Genomic DNA, 20559 nt, shown 5'->3' with positions numbered 1-20559 from the left:
AAATTTGCATATATTAGATTAAATAAAATATTTAACCTAATATATGTAATTATTAAATTAATTAACCTAATATATGCAATTATTAAAATTAATTTTACCTTCTTTTTTTTACTCTTTTTAAGGTGGCTATGAGAAAATTTAAAATTACACATGCAGCTCACATTTGTGGCTCATGTTACATTTGTTTCAGGTCGTACTGACATAGACAGAATAGCTTGGCCAGTTGCCAGCAGTCAGCCTCAGTCATTGGTGACCTCAGTGCTGCCATGAGAGGTACACGCATTGGGTGGCTGTGGCTCTGCCTGGGCCTATGAGCATGGCCTACAACTTCCCAAGGTTGATTGACTCCCGCTGCTGCCAAGGTACGGACTGCCAGCAACAGAGACTGATGCTGGGCCCTCCATATGGCACTGTTCTTCTGGAATCTAACCAGACACTTGTTAGCAGATTGATTATTGAGCCCCTTCCATCCTAGAAGGACCAGAATTTTTTGTGTGTTGTTTGTTTTAAATAGAAATAGACATATATTCCAAGTATGACGTTTTTACCTGCAGTGCATCAGCTAACATCATTGTTCAAGGGCTTACAATGTATTTATATGCAATCTCATTTAACATCAAATCAGAGCAGGCAAACTAATTCACAGAAAAGGAAGTGTGGGAGTGGGCATATGACCACGAGGTCCACTGGTCATATCACAGACTCCAAAGCTCCTTGCCCAACAGAGTGTTGAATCCTGCTGAAGATGCAGTTGAAGTGCAATTTTGGAGATGGTACTCTGCAAAGATGAGGTACCATCCTCCAGGATCCAGGATAAACATTGAATCAAAAACCTTTCTATAGTAATATATCCCTAGTAGGAAGAACACACGGGTTCAAAAACTATGGGGTGGAAGCAGGAGAGACCCCACTTAACATGACCCACTGGAGAAAATTGCACTGCTTACCCCCCACAACTCTTTAAGCTCTGCAGGGTAAAAGACCTGGTTCCCAAAGGGGCACACTTTCATCAGGGCACTAAAGAGTCCCATGGGATTGCCATTGCTGCTGGTCTCTGATATTTTATAATAGGCAAGAAGAGTCACCATCTTGGCAGAACTACTTCACTTTGATCATCAGGGAAGAGACAGATCTGCTGTTATATAATAGGAACAGGAAGAAAGACTCGCTTAGGTGCCTTCTTTATCTGAGCCCCTGACACCAAGTAAGCCACTGAGCCATTGAGACTAGTGAAAGTGCTTGCTGAAGCTGAAGAGAATATAGAAAAGTGAGAGAAAGAAGATCATATCACTTGTGATTGTAGAACCAGCCATGGTGGCAGGAGCTGTAATTAATTTGTTCTATTAACCTTGCTTTTCTAAGTTTTTCCCAGAATCCTGGAGGAGATATACCCTGAAATTTACTAAAGAAGTGGATCTGAGGGATGGGTGTGGAAGACATAGAGCTGTTCCACCTTCAAGGATTCCCCGTCAAGAAAGGACTTGTCCTAGCTTCCAAGAGTGCTGTCAGCAACACATCTTCCAGCTTTCAGCTCTTTTTAGGCTTTCCCCTCAACTGCAGAGCGCCACCTCATCCAAGAGCACTCCCTCTCTGGGTGGGACTACATCAAGTGACTGGCTACGAGGTGGCTATAAAGGCCCAGCCCTTTCAGGCCACCAAGTGACAACTCACAGGAGCCCCTATGCCCCAGGGCACTCCCGTAGGATTGACCCACATCACTGCTTGATTTCTCCCTTTTCCTAATCTGCTTCCATCCCTGAGTGTGCACAAGTACTGATTCCTTACAAAAATCCTGCATGCTAAACTCAACTCCATCTCAGAGTTGTGCATCTCTGGAGAACACAACCTGAATCATTACCCTAAAAGTTCGGTCCTCTGTTTTATATACTTCTCCCTATGTATGTTCTCCTCTTAAACACTCATTCATTCCAAATCTTACATCTTTAACTAAGCTCTAGACTAGTATTTCCTTCTGCCCATTTGTTATTTTCACTGAGTATCCCGACATCAATTCAAGCTGCTTAAAACGAACACATCTTCCTCCTTGTAATATCCTAATTGCTGCTAATGATGTCCATCTTAAGTTCTTCCCCATACACCTACGGTATTTTGAGCTCATGATCTTATTGTTACCTTTAACACCCACATCTGACTTGGCTTTCAAATAGACCTCCTCACTTGCTTGTCAGCCCTCTGCCTGTCTTCTCCCTGCTGCCTCTTCATCTTAGCCCACTCTTGCACAGTGTCCTAATCATAGTAGGTTCTCAACTATTATTACTATTTTTTAATGAATGATGACTTCCTGGCTATAAGGAAGATTTTTACTCTGGCATTTCCATCCTCCCAAACTGTCTATGTACTACAGTCACACTGCTAGTCCACATTGCAAACATAACTCTCATTCGAATGAACTTTCTCTTCTAAGAAAGAGAAAGTTTTCTCTTCTCTATTTCTCATGTCTTTCTCATCTCTATTTCCCTAAGGATACCAGTCAGACTCTGGTCCAGTTGTTAAAGCTTTGCAATATCTGAACTCGTTTTCCTCCCCTGATTTGTCATCTGTTCCTGAAGGTAAATCTTCTGTTCTTAACAAGGTCCTTCTGCCCTGCACAGCAGAGGGTAACTTGGTCCCAATTTGCCTTTCCGCAAACTGTTCCATAACGTGGACTATGGAGTGCTCCTGCCAACTGAAATTCTCCCTCTCCCTGAATGACACGTTTTCCACTGTTTCTGCCAGCCATCTGAACTCCTATGGAGTGGACTTTATATGACTCATTTTTGCACTTCACATACATCAGTAAACGTATTTTAAGTGGCTACTATGTTTCAGGCACTAAGCTGCATGTTGGGAACATGGAGAGTAATGAGTTTTCTGTTCTCAGGGAGTCCCGAGGAGGGAGTAGATGCATAAATGAGTTCAGGGAGATCTGAACGGTCTCTGATAAATGTCTGTGTTGGGCATAAAAGAGCAGGTAATCAATTTTTGGGATAATGGGAAACGTGACAGAAAGGGTGCGTTTGTGGGGTGTATATGCTGGGCAGAAGGGGCAAGTAGAAGACAAGTTTGGAAAATGGAGTAGCAGATAAAATCTAAATAACCTATTTTGTGGACGAGGGTGGACATGGGAGGTAAAGAGAGACTGCTTGATGAGCAAAAAGGCTCTAGAAGTTGGGTGTACCCAGATCTTAGGCGACCTTGTGTGGCATTCTAAAGAGTTTGGGTTTTATTTTGGCCATGAGGAAGGAACACCATGGAAGATCTTTAAGTAAGTGAGTAACCATGATCAAATTTGAATTTTAGGATGATTACACAATCACATATTATTGTTTTACTTTCAAAAATATAGATCCAGTCTCCAGACATAAAACAAGTTGTTTGAAGACAGTGTCTTGCATAGGAGAGGAGATTAAGAAGAATGTAGTTTCTTGTATCTTCTTTCCACTGCCAATAAAAGTTGTGTTTTGTTTACCTTAAGCCATCCTCTTTAAACAGACAGGCAGATATAAGTACCGATATGTACTCATATATTTTAAACATCAAATCACACAGATTCTGCTTTAAGCAAAGTAAAACAAGAATACTACAAAGCAGTTGAATTAAAGGATACTACTTACAAGGGATTAGGTTTGTCTGTGTACAAATATCCTCCTAAATTTCATTTACATGGAGAGTTCCTCCCTGGCCTTCATGTTTGTTTATACAACATGACTAGATGAAGGGGTTGAATAGCTGAAAAAGTAGTGTTGTAAGCATCCTCACTTGGGGATCAATCATAGCAAAGTTAACACATCTTTGAAATGATAATGTAATGAACCATTTCATAGGAACTGGCTTCACACTTAACTTTTCAAGCATGTTATCTGTTACACAGAGGGAGGGAGGTATTCTTTGCGCTGTGACAGCATAAGGGATTGCGACTCAGGATGTTAAGAACAAAGGATTTACACAAAATGCAACAGTTGATACAACTTAGAAACCGGTTTTACTCTGCTGCAAACAAATGGACAAGATATTGTACAATATATAATAAAAAGTACAGCATAATACAAGTGCCACTAATAAAAGAAACTTAAGGATAAGAATTAAAAATGCTTATTTGTAATATATATATATACACACTGCAATAAAAAGCCACAATAAATACACGAATTTCCATGTCATTCATAATAAATACTGAAAATATAAATACAGAAGACTACAGCTAATATGAATAAATTATTACAACATAAGGTCCAGGTTAAGTTCTGTTGAATATTATTGTAGCTTATTTTATATACCCTTTGGCATCTTTGATGTTATAACTTACACACAAGAGAAATCAATCTAGAAACTGGGCGACATACAACATGGCATCTTAGTGTAATATGACTGTATGTATAGATTGTAGTTTGATTTTCATCCCTTTCCACCTTTTTAAGTCACTAGATTGAAAATAACAGTAATAAATATCTATTGCAGTACTGTTGATATTGAGTAAAAGTAATAAAAATCAGTCAAAAGATAAAACCAATCATAATGTCAAAAAATACTTTACAGTGCAGTGGCTTTTCTGAGTTTTAAAAGTTACCATTTTTTGTTTGTCAGCAACAAACAAACCAACAAAAAACAAAAGAGGAAACGAATATTCTCAAAAGACTTCCCTTGTGTAAGGACCATTCCCAATGTCTGAATGGTTCAACAAAGACTGAAGGATAACACCCAAGTGCTTTGGATCATTTGATCTATCAATACATTCAGCTCACTAGATTATACCAGAAATTGCAAATGTACCAAATTTCTATGGCAGCTGGAAAGTGGAGACTTAGTTGATGTCTAAAACTATGAGCAAGATAAAGACACTGCAAAAAGTGATATTTGTCTATGCAACCAATTATACATATATATATTTTTTAATGGGGAAAATGTATTTTTGACCAATGTCAAGTGATCTTTTTATCAAATCGATATACCCTGTGACACTGAGGGAAACACATTGAAATAACAAAGTGCCATTTTCTGCATTAACAGGCATTAACCAGTACATATGTATTAATAGTTCTATCTTAAGAGGCTATTACACCAGAAATGCAATAAACTAAAAATAAAAGCAGATCAACTTTACTAAGACACAATAAAGGCTGAGGTTCTTAGGAACAGAGTTGTAATCTACAGGTTTAAAATTTTTTGTTTTTTTTTTTTAACTATTTCTGTACTGTAAATGTCTAGCATTTATTATACATCAAACACTTTTGAAACATGTTTCACAAACTACGCCTCAGACTCATTTCCATAGAGGTGCCTAACGTCAGTCAAAACATGGGCCAAATTTTATTCAACATTCTTTACATGAGCATTCTATAGCATTTGTTTTCTAACAAAAAGGGTCATCTTCCCCTAGTGTTATTTGTGGGGAGCAACCACTCTGATGTGGCTGTCATTTCACAAGAGCATCTGAGTTGGGGACATAAGCATAATCTGTACCTAGATTCTAAAAAAATCCCATGGAGAAAGGAAGCATTGATTTTGAGGGTGCTCCTCATCTTCCGGTAAGTTCTGACTCTGAGTTAAAGTCAACTGTGAGCAAACAGAAAAAGCTCTAAAAGCGGCAGGGTCCTGGAGTCAGATGATGTAATCAGAAGAAGAAAAAAAAATCACCATTTTCCCGGACTCCTCCCTTTGTTTTCGGGCCTTGTCAAGATGACAAATTTTTAAATCATTTTCCTGATCCCTGAGAAAGCAAGCAGCCATTGTTTAGATAACACAAGCACAAAGGCTGGGATCAAATGGTGGCTGAGTAACTCCTCTGGAGTCACTTCACAGATAGTCATGTCTTTCGCCAAAAGGAATGGAAAAATTTGGATTCTTATTTGTCATTTTAGGGTAAAGAAAGATCAATGAGAAGGTACTTGTTTAAAAGCAACAATGGAGAAGATGCTTACTTTTGCAATTATAACTTCTCAGAACACTGAACAGTTTAAAAGTCAAGTCACTTCATCCTAGTTCTGATGTTTGTCACCGGGGATCTGAAACGGTCACTTTTCCTGACGTTACTTTCTGACATAAAAATGACAAACGACAAAAAAATAAATAAATAAATAAAACCAACTACAGCCACGTCTGTCAAAAGCAGGTCATGTTACTGAGCATTGTCTCTGTATCCAGATCTTTCTTTAAAAATCTGACTTCTTAGGAGACTTAGAGATTATCATCAAATGTGATCATCATCAAATGTAGGGGGCAACCCAACTTCCCTTGAATCCCCTAGTACAATGGCCTAAATCACCACAACTGTTGCCAGGTGCCTGAATCACAAAAAGCGGGCCAAGATATTTTCTTATTGTGAGAAAACCTAAGAAAGCTGAATTGTGTTGCCAAGGAAACCACCTTCCCTAGAGATGTTAAGAATAGATGGCTATCTATCCTGGTGGGCATGCCTGAGTGACAGTCCTCCCTGGAGGTAGATGGATGAGCCACATGACCTCTGGAGATCTCTCCTACTCTCAGGACTATAAAACCTGAAGAATACAGAAGAATCTCAAACTTTCCATTATTCACACACAGTTGGCCATTGTGAGTATCTGTGAAAAGATTAAACTATTCTGAGATACCCGTTTGGCATGACTAGTGCCTAATGAAATCAGAGTTCAAACGGTAACCTTTGGCAGTGGACTCTATTTGATTGTGGTACAAATGAATTAACTTTGCCAACTATTAAATTAAAAAATTTCTCATGTTCAGATATCACTTGGGTACCATTACATCACTCAAGGATCAACATTAAAACAAAACAAAACAATACAAAAACAAAACAAAACAAAATTCAGGCAACAATGTATTTCCTAACTTCAGATATTTAGGTTTTCACTTTTTGGGAGAATTTGGATTTGCATTGTATTCTTTCCTTCTCTTTTATATTTAAATAAAGCTGCAAAATGTATATAAAGCTTTAGATTTGCTTTAAAGGTGAGTGGCTTTTTTAATGGCTAAGGAAAAAAGCTTGGTGGCCGGCATGGAAAGGAGGAACAAAACAAAATTGGATAAGATGTGCTACAAAGTTAGAAATTTTGAAAGCTGTTTTCATAGGTCCCTTATGTAGAGACAACAGCAAAATCACTACTCAGAAACCATGCCCCTGAAAAGGGTGTGGGTGGTCTTATAGTGTGGGAATAGGACTTGGCAAAGATCTATGGTGATAGAAGCACCTACATAATCTTTAAAGAGACATTTTCTAGGTCCATTTTCTTCCAAATACTCATTAACAAATAACTTTTAAGATAACGCCAAGACAGACAGGAATATTGGGAGAAAGCCAAAAGAGAAAAGAAAGAAATACCTAACAAAGAAGCTATTCCAAAATTACAACTAAAACCATTCAATCAGGCCACATTAATTACTTTAGACAAAGGCAAGGCTAATTTCTACCATAAATATGTCTTTTCCTAACTCTTTCTAATCAATATACATTATCTTAAAAATATTTAAATGGCCTCACGCATGTCACTAAAATGAGTTATTGAACTCACTTGACTATCACCATGGCAGTGAGTAATGCAAAGAGAGGAACTGCATTATTAGCATGTTGAATACAAATATTGTCCAAAATAAATTCTATCATATTCCTTTGAAACTTTAGTCCTGCCAGAACTTTTGTGAGAGATGAAATAAGATGACACAGTGGAATCGACTTTTCTTCAATTATAAGCAAGTGTAAAGGATCAAATAAAAAAGCAATCACTCTGTATAGTGATATATTTATTACAAGTGAAAGAAAGTAATCGCTGTGACTTAAATCTTTGAAATTACTTCATTTTTCATGGATGCAACAAGTAGGTATCTATATTTACTAAAATTCCAGGCTAGATATTAATATGATTTTTGAAAATTTACATATAAAAATGAACTGAAAAGACATACTGGTTTGGGCTTTGAATCTGCTTGCATGCACTCTCCTGCTTCTCATCATTCTATCTGAATCACTAAGGAAACCCAAGGCATGCCTGACAGCACATGGTTAGACTAGCCCCGGGACCGATCACCAGGTAAAACTCAGGTCATGTCAAGCTTTCCAGTTCGAATTTCTGTTAAGAGAGAAAAGGTAAAACAAAGCACCTGCGTTGTTTGGAAAAAGGGTCTCACGGTCTAGCTTGAAAAGCCACGAGGAGCCAAAGTAAAGCATAGAAGTGACTGTTTTAAAGAGTCACATTGAATATACAGATTTGGCAAGTATAATATTAAAGAAGAGCTCTTTTATTTCCACATTCCTTACTTTCAACAATAATGCAAGTGATTTATCAAGTATTTTAATATAAAATGAATTTAAATTTCCTAAAAAATAGTTTCTTTGCTGTAAGTCTGTGTTTATATTTTCTAAAGCATCCAATGACTTATAGACAGCAAAAATGTAATTGATGTGGTTGTTGGTCAGCAAATGTGAGCAGCAACTGGGCAGTGAGGGTGTCCACATTGTAACCATTTGTTCTAGGTCTGGGGCTGCTGTTTGTGATTATAGCCTTTCTAGTGTAATAAGACCTAGCCCATCTCTGCTGAAACTTTTTTTTATAGTTCCTAGAAGACGCCACCACTTATTAAGCTTATACTCCATCCTCACCCCCACCCTGATACTTTCATAATTCTAGTGAATTTTCAAACTGCTGATATTCAGTCGATTAAGTCACTTAAATTCCTTAATGCTGCAGAAAACATCTGAAAAACTGTGCTATTTGCACAAAGCTGTGCCATCGTGGCTTAGGTATTTATGTTATTCTGGCACAAGTTAGCAGATCTCAGAAAAAGTAATGCGATGAGAAGTTGCAAATTTGTATTGGAACTAAGAGGGATATCAAGGCTTCAAGCTATTGGTGTTGGTCATGGTAAGGGTACAACAAATAATTCCAATTTCAAATTACAGTCAAGTCTTGCTTTCAAAGCACCAAGGTGCATCCTATGTAAGGTTGGTATTTAATACACTGGCTATAATAATACTGTAATCTGTCTTCAAGAGAATAAGGAGCAGATACCATTTGAAAGAGAGACATTAAGGTTATATTTGGAGAAACAGACGGCATCGTGGCACCTTTTAAAAAGGCAGTCTCTTGTTGGCTTCTGAGGGTGTCAATTTTCCACCTACTAATTCGACGGTTTGTAACTGCAGCTAATGAGAGGTATCTAGTGACCTCTCTGTTTTCCACCTGCTACAAGGTGATGTCTTTGGAACTTGGGACAGGAGTTTGCTATTTTGATAGGCTATTCATAAATAGAAGAGTGATTGTGTTCCACATTGTTGTTTTAAAAGTTTCCTGAAATATTTCCTGGGTTATGCATGAGTCAAACCCACTTTGAAAGTGTCAGGTAGGAGTTTGCTGGTATAAATTTAGCATCACTTACGCAGGGCTAACTAACACTGAAGAAGCAATTAGTTGACAATTTCTTTTTCATTTGATTCTGTCCTGTCTGAGTCCAAATTTAATTCATAAATTTCAGATGAGGAGAGACAAATGAAGGAGGATCTAGTGAGTTCTACTAATTTAAGAAAAAGAAGTATCTTTCTAGTTGCAGCTTACATATAATTAGACAAGAATTGATGTCAGTTTTTCTAATATCACTTTACAAAACCACATATTAAAAGAGTCTGAATAGGCTTGATTATTTTATGTCATACTTCATTAACATCCTTTAGAATTTGTAGTGTTTCCTCTCTTTTTACTACCCATGACAGTTTTTCTAACATAGCAAGTGTTCAGTACATATTTGTTGAAAGAAAGAATTGATACTTACTAAATTTGTAATATCAAGACCAAAGGTTTGTAAACTTATACAACAATGTAAAAAATTTAAATAAAAGAACCAGTGATATATTAATTTATAGGAAATCAATTATAATAATGGCAACAAAATCAGAATTTTGCCAAGAATTTTTCTGTTAAGAGTATAAAAATTTAAAGAACATCATCACCTAACATAATCTCTTTGCTTTTTCATTAACACTGGTTAATTTGTAACCAGTGTTTCTGCAACTCATAGTTCTTTTTAGGGGCTCTGGGGTTGCTGGGTGGGTGAGTATTACTGGAGGCATATATAATTATGAAGATTTTATCACGCTAAGAAACATCAGTTTCACATTGTATATGTGGCCAATACATGGGGAAAAATATAGTTTTATCACAAAGGAAAAGACTGGCCTTCAAAAAGTAACTATATTATTCAACCTACCAAAAGATATGAGACAAATGGATTTTACCTATGTCTTAATAATTGATGATCAAGAGATGGGCAGAAAAACTTAACATAAATCTTTTTTATTGACTTCTTTCTCCCAAGGAAATCTAGAATGACAAAGGAGATGAAAGCTGCCCTAGCCACTTGACTTGCAAATCAATTTGGCCAGGATTATAACTGGAAATTAAGCCCCATTTAAAGGTATAGGTCTGGTACTAAAACAACAGGGACTGGAGCATGAAGCTTTGTAATTGACAGTGAATGACTAAAAAGCTGTGTGTCAAAATAGATGACAATTTGGTTAGAGGGCCAATACAACAGCTGCAAGACAGGTTATTGTGTCTTGGTATAAAGATCTTAAGTATCCCAACTGGCTGCATCTAGCTTGATCCCCATTTTTAAAAGCTCAGAATGACTGTAGCACTTTCCTGGCATGTGGGCCGTTTTTGTTGAATAGAAGGGCTATTAACTGGGGGAAAAAAGTCAAATGGAACACTATGCCCTCTCAGCTTTTCTGGGAAAGGAAGTAACAGTGAAATGATTTCATCATTAGTATTACTTGCAACTTTGATCTAATATTTTCAAACTATACCTTTACAGATTATTCTCTACTTTAGACAACATTTTTAGATCATAAAATGCAGTAAGATTATGGGGTGGGAAAAACTCAGTACTCATTACTGGCCATTGCCTAAAATCTGTTATTCTCTAGTGTGTGGTGTGCATGTAGTGTGTGTATGTGTGTGTTAGGTATATGGGAGTGTTTTGATAGGTAGCCTGTGTGGAAGATGTTTGTGGGAGATGTTTTGGGGTTAGTTAGGTATATGAAAATTTGGAATAGAAGCTGTCATTGTTGGAGGGTTAATTCTTCTTAGGAGGGCAGCGACTTCCTACCCAATTGGGCAGATAGGGAAAAAAGCTCTGTTTTTTAAAGCATTCCTTTGGAAACAAAGGTACAAAACAAAGACCCAGCCGAACATTAAAAAGTAGGCTTCAGACCTTCTTGTGAAAATAAAGCTGAACGAAAATTAAAATATCTGTCTTTTCAGAAACTGGACTGTCATTCTACCCTTCAGTTCTGCTCTAGCCAGAGTCAGCTCTTCCTCACTCTCCCACTCTCTATGTTCCAAGAATAACCTCAGAGAGCGTCACACATGGATCCTTCAAGAGCTTGACACGGCCCAGCAAATAAAGCACACATGATTCTTTCATGTGCTTGAATGAAGGAACAATAGCCTCTTGACATTTTCTCTTTGGGCCTCCGCTCTTTAGATTGTATTAGTAGGTGAAAAAAAATCGGAGATTAAGCACTAAAAACTGTAACTTTGCAGATAACACAGGATACACTGTTGAGATTTGAGCCAAACCCTCATCTGATCAACCCAAAGGACTAATCATTTGAAAGGAACATCCCTACCCTTATTACTGCTACCTACGGAGAGACAAACCCAAAGCTCTTTTAATGTTAATCTTAATAGTTATACATTTGGCCCAGTGGTGGGGTAGAGAAGAAGCAGGAACCAACTGCACAGTGAAAGAGCTGCCAAGTAAACACATTTTCCCCAAATCAAGCTTTAGTAGAAACTTTTCCATTGGAGGACTTTCCCTAGATCAAGCATTTTAAAGTTCAATTAAATAAAAGGATTTTTTTAAGGAATTGAGATCTACAGTATATTTTATATTCATAATTCTAAATATCCAAGTCTAAAAGACATAAAAAAATAAGTAGTGATGCAGTCACTGAATAGCAAGGCATGTCCACGTTTCAAATAGTTATAAAACACGTGAAATGATATAACAATAGAAGGCCAAAAAATGTGAAACAGAGTTAGCATAGTTATATTGCATTGGAAAGAAAAGGTAGAATACACTATTTAGTTACCTAAATTAATTTACAGGAAAATGGGATCCTAGAAGTCCTCCGACGAACCAAGTGCAGGTAATCTAAAGGTGGGGAGTGCATGTTTTATTTCTATCTGTTCCCTTTAATAAGAGAACATGAGGTAATTAGAAAGTATGCAATGCATTCTGGACTGTTCTGCTAGTTGTCCCAGGCAAGACAAATCAAAATGCTTCAGAAAAGTAAGGCCTAGTTGAGTATTTGGGTAGAGGCCCCCCCTTCAATCAGATAGTCACTAAGTGGAAATCTCATTATACACTTATTTTGCAGAGATGGGTTGATCACGCTGTAGAGAAAGCTGGTTGCTGAGGTGGTGTCTCTTCCGTGTTTCCTCAGCCTCCTCTGCGTTTATTGAGTTAGGTCCTCAGAGTGGTGAAGGAAAATAGGTCATTTTCCTTCATAAGTATCATTGGATGATTCCTCTATATTAGTTATATGAACCTTATAATAGTTAAAGATATTAAAAAAAATTTTTTTTTCATCTCAAAGAGTTCTCAGTCCCCACCCCACACGAGGTACCGTGAAGGGGCACTAAAGTGCATTTTGATGTAGGGGGTAGAGTTTAAAGGTGCTGCCCAAGCTAAGAACCAAGATGATGCTGTTTAAAAAGAAAGGCAATTCCTTCTACCTCCATCTCTGGAGTCAATGGAGGGAGGGAAGTGAACTAGACCCTCCCGGGAGGATTGTCCTAACTCTTAACTTTAGAGAAAACTGTGTAAGGACCTGCACATATAGACTCATTTATTTGTCCAAAATAGCAAAAAATAGGCCTATTTCACCCTTAAGAAAGTATTTGCAAATTTGATGAGTCATGATCACAAAAATGTGAATGGATTCCAGATGCAATCCATGTGGGCATGCTCTGTGGTACTAGCTATGCATCTTCAGTTTGAATGAACATGCTGCTGTTCATTTTCATCAAAACATGACTTCTAAACTACCATAAATAAAATACACATGGAACAATTAAATCTGTTTCTTACAGTAATTACTTTTACATTAAAAAGTCACCATCATCTTCAGATATATCGAAAATTAGGACTCTAAATCATATCATTTCCCAGTCTTAGTTAACAATCTTGCACAGGCCCGATAATCCAAAACTTGGAGCTCTGATCTACACAGCTTGGCAGGTTTCACACAGTTTGACAGGTAGGCAACTGTGAGATATGCATTTTAAAAATTTAGCATTTTCTATCAAAACAGTCTGAAATCTTTTAAAATCCCTATAGAGACTGTATTTGTGCAATGCCACAGTCATGTGGCTAGAAAGGAGAAAACAAAATACAGTCTGGAAGATTAACCACAGTCCAAGATTTCTTAGTCTTCAGTTTAAACAACGATGAGCCCAGGAAATCCAATTAAATACAGTGCCTTAAATAGGAGAAGAGTTGGTCCTAGAATAATTTAAGCGACTAAACAGGGACTGTCTCCACCACGGGTGATTTGATGCACTCTTCATGCAATCTGCTCTTTTCTGCAAGGCTCAAAGAATTTTCAGCAGGGTGCTCTGAAATGTGACTGTCACCATTCAATGTAGAGACAAACCCTTCCTGGGAGGGGCCTTTCAAGTATGAGTGAAATTCCACTTGAGGATGACTGGACCTGTGTTCAGGATATAAGCTATTGCAGGGCACACCGCTGTCGTTTTCAGAAGAGGAGCAGCAGACGATCACAGAGGGGTTGGCAGCCGGGTAGTGGGAGGCACCGTAGGCCTCTTCTGCTTGTCGGGCGTAGTCAACGAATTGCTCCGGCGTCATGGTGTAAGGCACCAGCGAGAGGGTACCGTTTTTGACAGTATCTCTTTCAGGATAGTTCTCAGAGATCTGGTTAGGAGTTCCTGGAATGTGGCTATCTATTTGGTAATACAGAGTTGAAGAGTTGGCATAAAAAGAAGCATTTTTTGCGTGGCTTTCGTGAACGGCGGTGCCATCAGAATAACAAAGGACCGAAGGAAGAGGGACAACTTCGGCATGGGTGCCCAAACCGTCCACGAAGCTGTCTCCTTTGTCATCATCCTCCTCCTCCTCCTCTTCTTCCTCTTCGTCCTCCTCCTCCTCCTCGTCTGACTCACTAGGCGCCAAGCTCTGTGTGCTAGAATCGGTGACTCCGCTGCAAAAGCTGCTCCCATCTTCCTCCTCTTCCTCCTCTTCTCCTTGGCAATCTAATTCCTCAGCAGACTGCAGGTGCAGCACCGCGGCCTGGGGTTCAGTTTCAATCTCAAAATTGTCTGCGATGGAATATTCTACGGAGTGGGCGACAGGGCCCATGGAACTACTGTGAGCACTTATCTCCCCGTGGCAGCCGTTCAGCGTGGGGATTTGCTGCTCTCGGTTTTTCTCCAGTTCAAGCTTCATTATTGTGTGTAAAAAGTGAGTCCGAACACGGATAGGATTAAATTCAATTCTACCTGCTGTGTTACTACATCCTTCTTTAGTGCAGCCACACGGGAAAGACATACGGTCCACCTTGGAAAGAAGAACGCAGATTAGCACCCTGGAACTATTATAAACCAAACAAAAATCCAGTACCTTTCAGTAACCCTTTGAATTAAGTAATCTACTAAATCCCACTTATGCCAGAGCAAATGACAGTCAAACTGCAAATACAAAGGAAAAGAGGAAGTTAAGGATTAAATATAAGAAGTAAGTAGTTTTTAAAACTATCTTCAAAATAAAAATGGGCTACTAGTACGAGTGTGTATTTTTAGCTCATTGACCCCCTCTACAGGAATTTTTTTTTTTTTACTTCTTTCTCCATTTACCCCTTTTCTCTTCTCCCCATCCCATTAATTTTGCTCCCATTTCTTCAGGGCTTCTATCCTTCCCCCAAGCTCCTTTTCCTTCTGCTGCATCCCAGCTCACATGCCCACTTTTAAACAAGCAAACTTACTATATTCCTTTCCCACATGTTATTTTTAATCTAACTTATATTACCCTCTTCATGTTAGCTATATCCTTTTCTCTTTGTTATAAAATGAACTTCCCTGCCCGAGGTGTCATTCTGGTGTCATTCCCTCCAGAATGACACCACTTAGTATCATGGATCCTCTTCACTTGTTAACCTTCTCCTTCTTCTGGGTCCTTGTTACATGGGTGCACTTGTGTGTACTGTTGTGATGGGTATGCACATGCACGAATGACTGGTGAACTCACATTTAGGTCCTAGCTCTTCCCCTTCTCTCCCCACTCCATGAGACACAAGCATCTCAAAGGAAGGGGATGTACTCTTCATCAATATCCCTAAACTATCTGAGTCACTGATACTTGGAGATAGAGTGATCAGGTTCAACAAATGTCGTTGGACTGACCTCTTCATTGGGGGGGGGGAGGTGGAGTTCTAAGCAATCCAAGGGTACTCATATTTGCCAACTGACTCAGACCTACAAATTAACCTGTATGCAGACCAGAGTACATACTACAGACAAAACTTGCTCTGCTTCTCACCTTATCAAACACAAGGAGTTTCCTATTCTACCGCAGAGAAGGTAGATTCAATGCAGTTATCCTGGTCCCAAGCAACAGTAGATTCAGAGATAGAAGAGGCAGCTGCTATTTTATTCATCAATCTCTTTTCTTTGAATCCATCTTATGTAACTGTTCAGCTGATAGGAACTGTCTTCTTTGGCCTGCCTAAGTGGCCCTCCTGATTGAAAAAGCCAAGTTTCTGCACAAAATAGTAACACCTAACTAAAGACAGAGCACCAATGATATCATGGATGGATGTGGACCAGAGAATTATCTGGTTACCAATCATCAGGGGTTGGGAAACTTTCTTTTTTTTTTTTTGCAAAGGGCAAGAGAGGAAATATTTGAGGCTTTGTGTGCCATACAGGCTCTGCAGCAACCAGAGTACTCACCTTTGCTATACGAGCACAAAAGCAGTCATAGACAGTATGTAAAGAAAAAAACATGGCTGTGATCCAATAAAACTTTATTCACAAAACCATGTGGCAGGTCAGATTTCGCCAACCCCTGACCTAGTCCAGCCTCGACATTTTAGAAATGAAGAAAGTGAGCCCAGAGAGTTTACCTGACTTGCCAATTTCACACAGTTGGAAAACAGCAAAGACAGGAGTATAACTTAGTTTTCTGAAGTCCCAGTCTAGTAACTCTTCCATAGTCCAATCACCTCCAATCAATTATCGTTTTCTACCCCCTGAATGGATCAGAAAGTACAAGCTCACATGTTAGGGACATCATGATCTCCCTGAATATTTGTAAATAGTCAAAATAAGCTGATTAATAAATGAATTCAAGACAAAATAATTTTAATTAACTCAGCTGTAGCTCGGGCTGCCTTTCATATTATATCTTATATGTAGAAGCGTTTTTGTGCATTCCCATGGATGTCCTTGAATTAGTATTTCTCTCTTCCTGAATTACACATCTTGCCTTGCCACAACGTTTTCTTTTATGTGTGGGAAGCTTCATTACAGGTAACAGGACTACTTTTTTAAGGGGTGGGGAATAATGCCTGTCTTTGGATGCTCTGAAATCCAAATCCTTACCTGGCACTTAATGCCTGCCAGGCTGCAGGTACACGTGTCTGGGTCACAAAACACTCGGCAGTCGCAGCCGCAGTCCTCTCGCGAGAGGCGGATGGCTCGCAGCTCGTGCTTTTCTTCCACATCAATCTTTTTCACCCCAGAGGCGCGCAGCAGGGCTCTTCGTTTTTTTGTTGGCAAGGGTTGTAGGAAGAAGTACTCGTCTACCTCTGTGTTGTCTAAATCAATGTCATCATCAGAAATATCATCCACTGTAAGAGTGCTGGCTTCCTCCGATTCCACTGTGCCATTCTTAGTCATCTACAAACACAAAGCAGCAAACAAGGGACTTAGCAGGGGCAGGGCGCAAAATCTCTACTTTCACACTTGGTGAGAATGAACTGTTATATGTCATCGTGTCGCCACAACCAATACGTGTGAGTTAGATCATTTTCCTTTTATCTTTCTCCGCAGGAGAAATCACAGAAAGGCAAACAAAAGACATCAAAAATGACAGGCTTTTAAACGTGGTAACAGACGCCTGTTAATTGGAACTCTTAACCTCCGAATGTTAGGAGCTACAGTTAGAGCTTTTAGCCACTGTCACGTCTAAAAGACCAAAGGTTACAGATGCCCATCAGTGAAAGCTATCTTTAGACTAAGTTCATAACGGGCAGCTCTGATGTGGGAATAAATGTGTCCTTGTTCAGAGGTGACAGCGGTTAGTGGAAGCCATCCCCACCTAACTCAGCAAACATGTTGTCCTTGAAATGACAATCCTGTCTTTGGGGCTCCAGGAAAACCATGCACCAGGAAATAAACTTGTGCTGCACTGTGCTGTTGGGATTATGAACACGATTATCCCACAGAACATTCCAAGAATGAGGTCTTGATATGAAGTAATCAGTCAGGTCAGCATGCTCTCTAAGACAAGGAGCAAGAGCAGGGCCAGCGAGCTCTCAGCAACCCACAACTGAAACAATAAACTTGGCCCTCAAAGGAGTTCACGACAACCTTTGCCCAAAGCGATACCCTCTGCATAATAGCTCACATAGACAACCATGTCGCACATAGGCCTGACTATTCTGCTTCTACTTATATTTCCTTTCTAAATTAATCACATCCATCAGTAGGCCCTGAATCAGTATTTCGTTTCTTCCCATTAAAGCACCACATGTTATGTTTCCTTTGTACAAAAAGCATTTTAGATAAAGAAGTTTTCTCTGATCATGAGCAAGAAATCTATTCTGAGAGGCAGCAGAGGAATAAATGCAGAAACTCTATGAGAAAAAATCAGGGAGGTTCTAAATGTGGAAGCTATTTTAATTCTTTAATTTTTAAACTTATTACCTCCTAACTTTAATTAATTGTAATTATTACTATGCTTGGTGATCTTAACTTTTTATCCATTACACAGTTAAAATACTCTGATGACATCCAACATCATTGTTTCATCTTCATAGGAAAAAGTCCAACATTTAGATAAGCACATGTAATCCTGGAAAAAACTCAAATTTATTATTACTCTCAAAAAACTCTCAAATTATTAAAGAACAAATAGAAGATTGGACTTTACCCTCAAGCAGACAACTTTCATAGAGGAAACAACATAGTAACAAGTGTATATTATATTACAAAGGGTCCCTGAAATGCAGTTTTTTAAAAACAACTTAATTGCATTTTGGAATATTTTAGAGCTTAAACCTGTGATTTTACAAAGATGGACATTCCCCTTTATTGGGTTTTGTTTCTTGGTGCGATCTGGAATTAATGTCATTTTTTGGCATTTCTTTGTATATTTATTGGTTAAACTATGATGTCTACTACTAGGATATTACTTTTGCTGTAGTCATCATTTTTCTTAATTCTTATTTAGTAACAAGTTGCATATTTCTATCTGCAAAGATCTGATTTTTTAAGGAATTCAAGTGTACAATTGCCTAATGTATACTTAATCCTCTGTGGTAGGTAAAGCAACATTAACAACTAGGAAGTGTTCACTCTCCTTTCTTGTCACTCTGTGGCATTTAGATTTGTTTTCATCAATTCTTGGCTTGCCTATGTGAACCTCAGCTGTCTTTGGACTCCACGGCACATGATGTACACTCAGAACTTGGTTAGTATGATTCACTTTAATACTTCCTACTTAGTATCTATGTTCTATAATATTTATGCTTCATTATGCAATTGGTAACATCACAAAAACAACAAAATCTCAATTTTGAATCAAAAGGGCTATTTTTTTTAAAAAAAATGATGGTTGATATCAGACAATACATGAAATCTAAAAGTCAACATGAAGTAAATAAGATTTTAGCAAACATTTAAAAACACATCAAAATTTTTAGGGCAAGATGAACAATCAATTGGCACCTAAGAATTAAAAAACAAACTGTATCTCAAATAAATTACAGATTTAGTTTACTCCAAATATAAGTGCCCTTAGAAATAAAAGCTGCATCTTTTACTCTCTTATGCTAAAATTATAATAAATGATTTTATTTTAGAATAAAAATTCAACTAAGAATCTAAAAGTTTTTTCACAAAGAACTACATTCTGTTTCACTCTTGCTCAAGAACTTATTTGGGTTCTAAGGTTCTAATCTCGATTTTCAAAATCTCATATTAGCAATGAAATGATTTGGTAAAGTTTTCTCTTTACTTGTCCAATATCATCTCTATTGTTTCTAATGAAGACTGGGATTATTCTACTTCAGTCTGGTTAATTGGCAAATCTTCCCTCATCACATTTCTGGTGTGCTGTGTAGCCTTTGAGACAAACCTATTCTTTGCCATCTTCTTGGAAGTCCTTTTTCAGTCTTGGTCTCTAGTCTATGTCCATTTGCTTCTTTAAAACCCAGGCTAAAAGTACTGAGCTTAAATGCTCTTTAGAATAAGAGTACTACCATGATTCCCTGCAAATAAGACCTACTCATAAAATAAGCCCTAGTAGGCTTTCTAAGCATTTGCACAATATAAGCCCTACCCCGAAAATAAGACCTAGTGATGGGCGTGGCTACACAGCGAATTTGCACAACCCATGCATTTCGTCACAGAGCGGTAAAGAAGATGAGCAGCCCTTCTCATCTGTCTCATGAGAGCTTGGGACCAATGATTCTAAAGGAAATAGAGGCATAAGAAAATCAGGATGGAATTCGGGGTTTGGAGAGTTATGATGATGTTCTAGAAGAAGACGACTTAATTATATTTGAATAAATGTAGATTGTTGTACCGTGCTTCAAAAAAATAACACATCCCCTGAAAACAAGCTCTAAGGAATCTTCTTGAGGAAAAATAAATAAAAGACCCTGCCTTATTTTCGGGGAAACATGGTACATAGATTATTCCCAAATATCTTTTCCCATCTTAGAACAATAGGAGAAAAAGTCAATGAGCGCCCTGTTTTTTTCCAACTCATATCATTATGTTCTTAAGATCTAGTGCAAAGAAATCCAGGCAGCCTGCCAGGAATGTCTCCTCTGCTCTTGCTGACTCCATCTACCCCTGACCCATCTTCATTCACAAGAATATTTATTTTGTCCATTTTTTTCTCCTCTTGAAATGAGTGGTACCTTTAAATGCCTTTTTCCTATCTCAAAATAGTATCGTTGAATTTTCAGACTGTAGATCACCAAATGCAGCCTTCTTATTTTATGCCTTAATGAGGCTGGAGTTAATTGTGACCTCTCCAAGACATACCTGTAGAACCAAATCCCTTGACTGATATTTCCATATGCTTTTCCCGGTATCTCACAGACAGATGACAAGTTTTCCATAGTACTCAATACAACGCTGGGACTCTAACACGGAATTGAACCAGGATATTTTAAAAGATATTACATTTATAAAACAACATACATAGTAGCCAGCACTTTCAAATGCAGGCTCTCTTTTGAGGTAGACACTTTCAATCTAGGACTTGGTCCACTTCTCATGTAGTATTCTTTCTCCCAAAATAATGTTGCCTCCCTGAGAGCTC

General features: G+C 38.2%; 1 protein-coding gene across 3 annotated transcripts in view; it reads right to left on the bottom strand.

The window, feature by feature from the left end:
* Positions 1–90: 90 nt before the first annotated feature.
* CSRNP3 (cysteine and serine rich nuclear protein 3) overlaps positions 91–20559 on the bottom strand; it is a 192275-nt gene continuing 171806 nt past the window's right edge. For all 3 annotated transcript variants that reach the window (XM_012761165.3, XM_012761168.3, XM_012761169.3), the window contains 2 exons: positions 16605–16901; positions 91–14562 (listed from right to left, as the gene is read on the bottom strand). In XM_012761165.3, coding sequence (XP_012616619.1) covers positions 13510–14562; positions 16605–16901 — 1350 coding nt within the window. In that variant the 3' untranslated portion in view covers positions 91–13509. The remainder of the gene's footprint in view (positions 14563–16604; positions 16902–20559) is intronic.

This window comes from Microcebus murinus, chromosome 8 (genome assembly GCF_040939455.1).
Source record: "Microcebus murinus isolate Inina chromosome 8, M.murinus_Inina_mat1.0, whole genome shotgun sequence".
Taxonomy (NCBI): domain Eukaryota; kingdom Metazoa; phylum Chordata; class Mammalia; order Primates; family Cheirogaleidae; genus Microcebus; species Microcebus murinus.
Note: the sequence above shows the minus strand (reverse complement) of the source record. Positions and strands in the feature narration are given on the sequence as shown.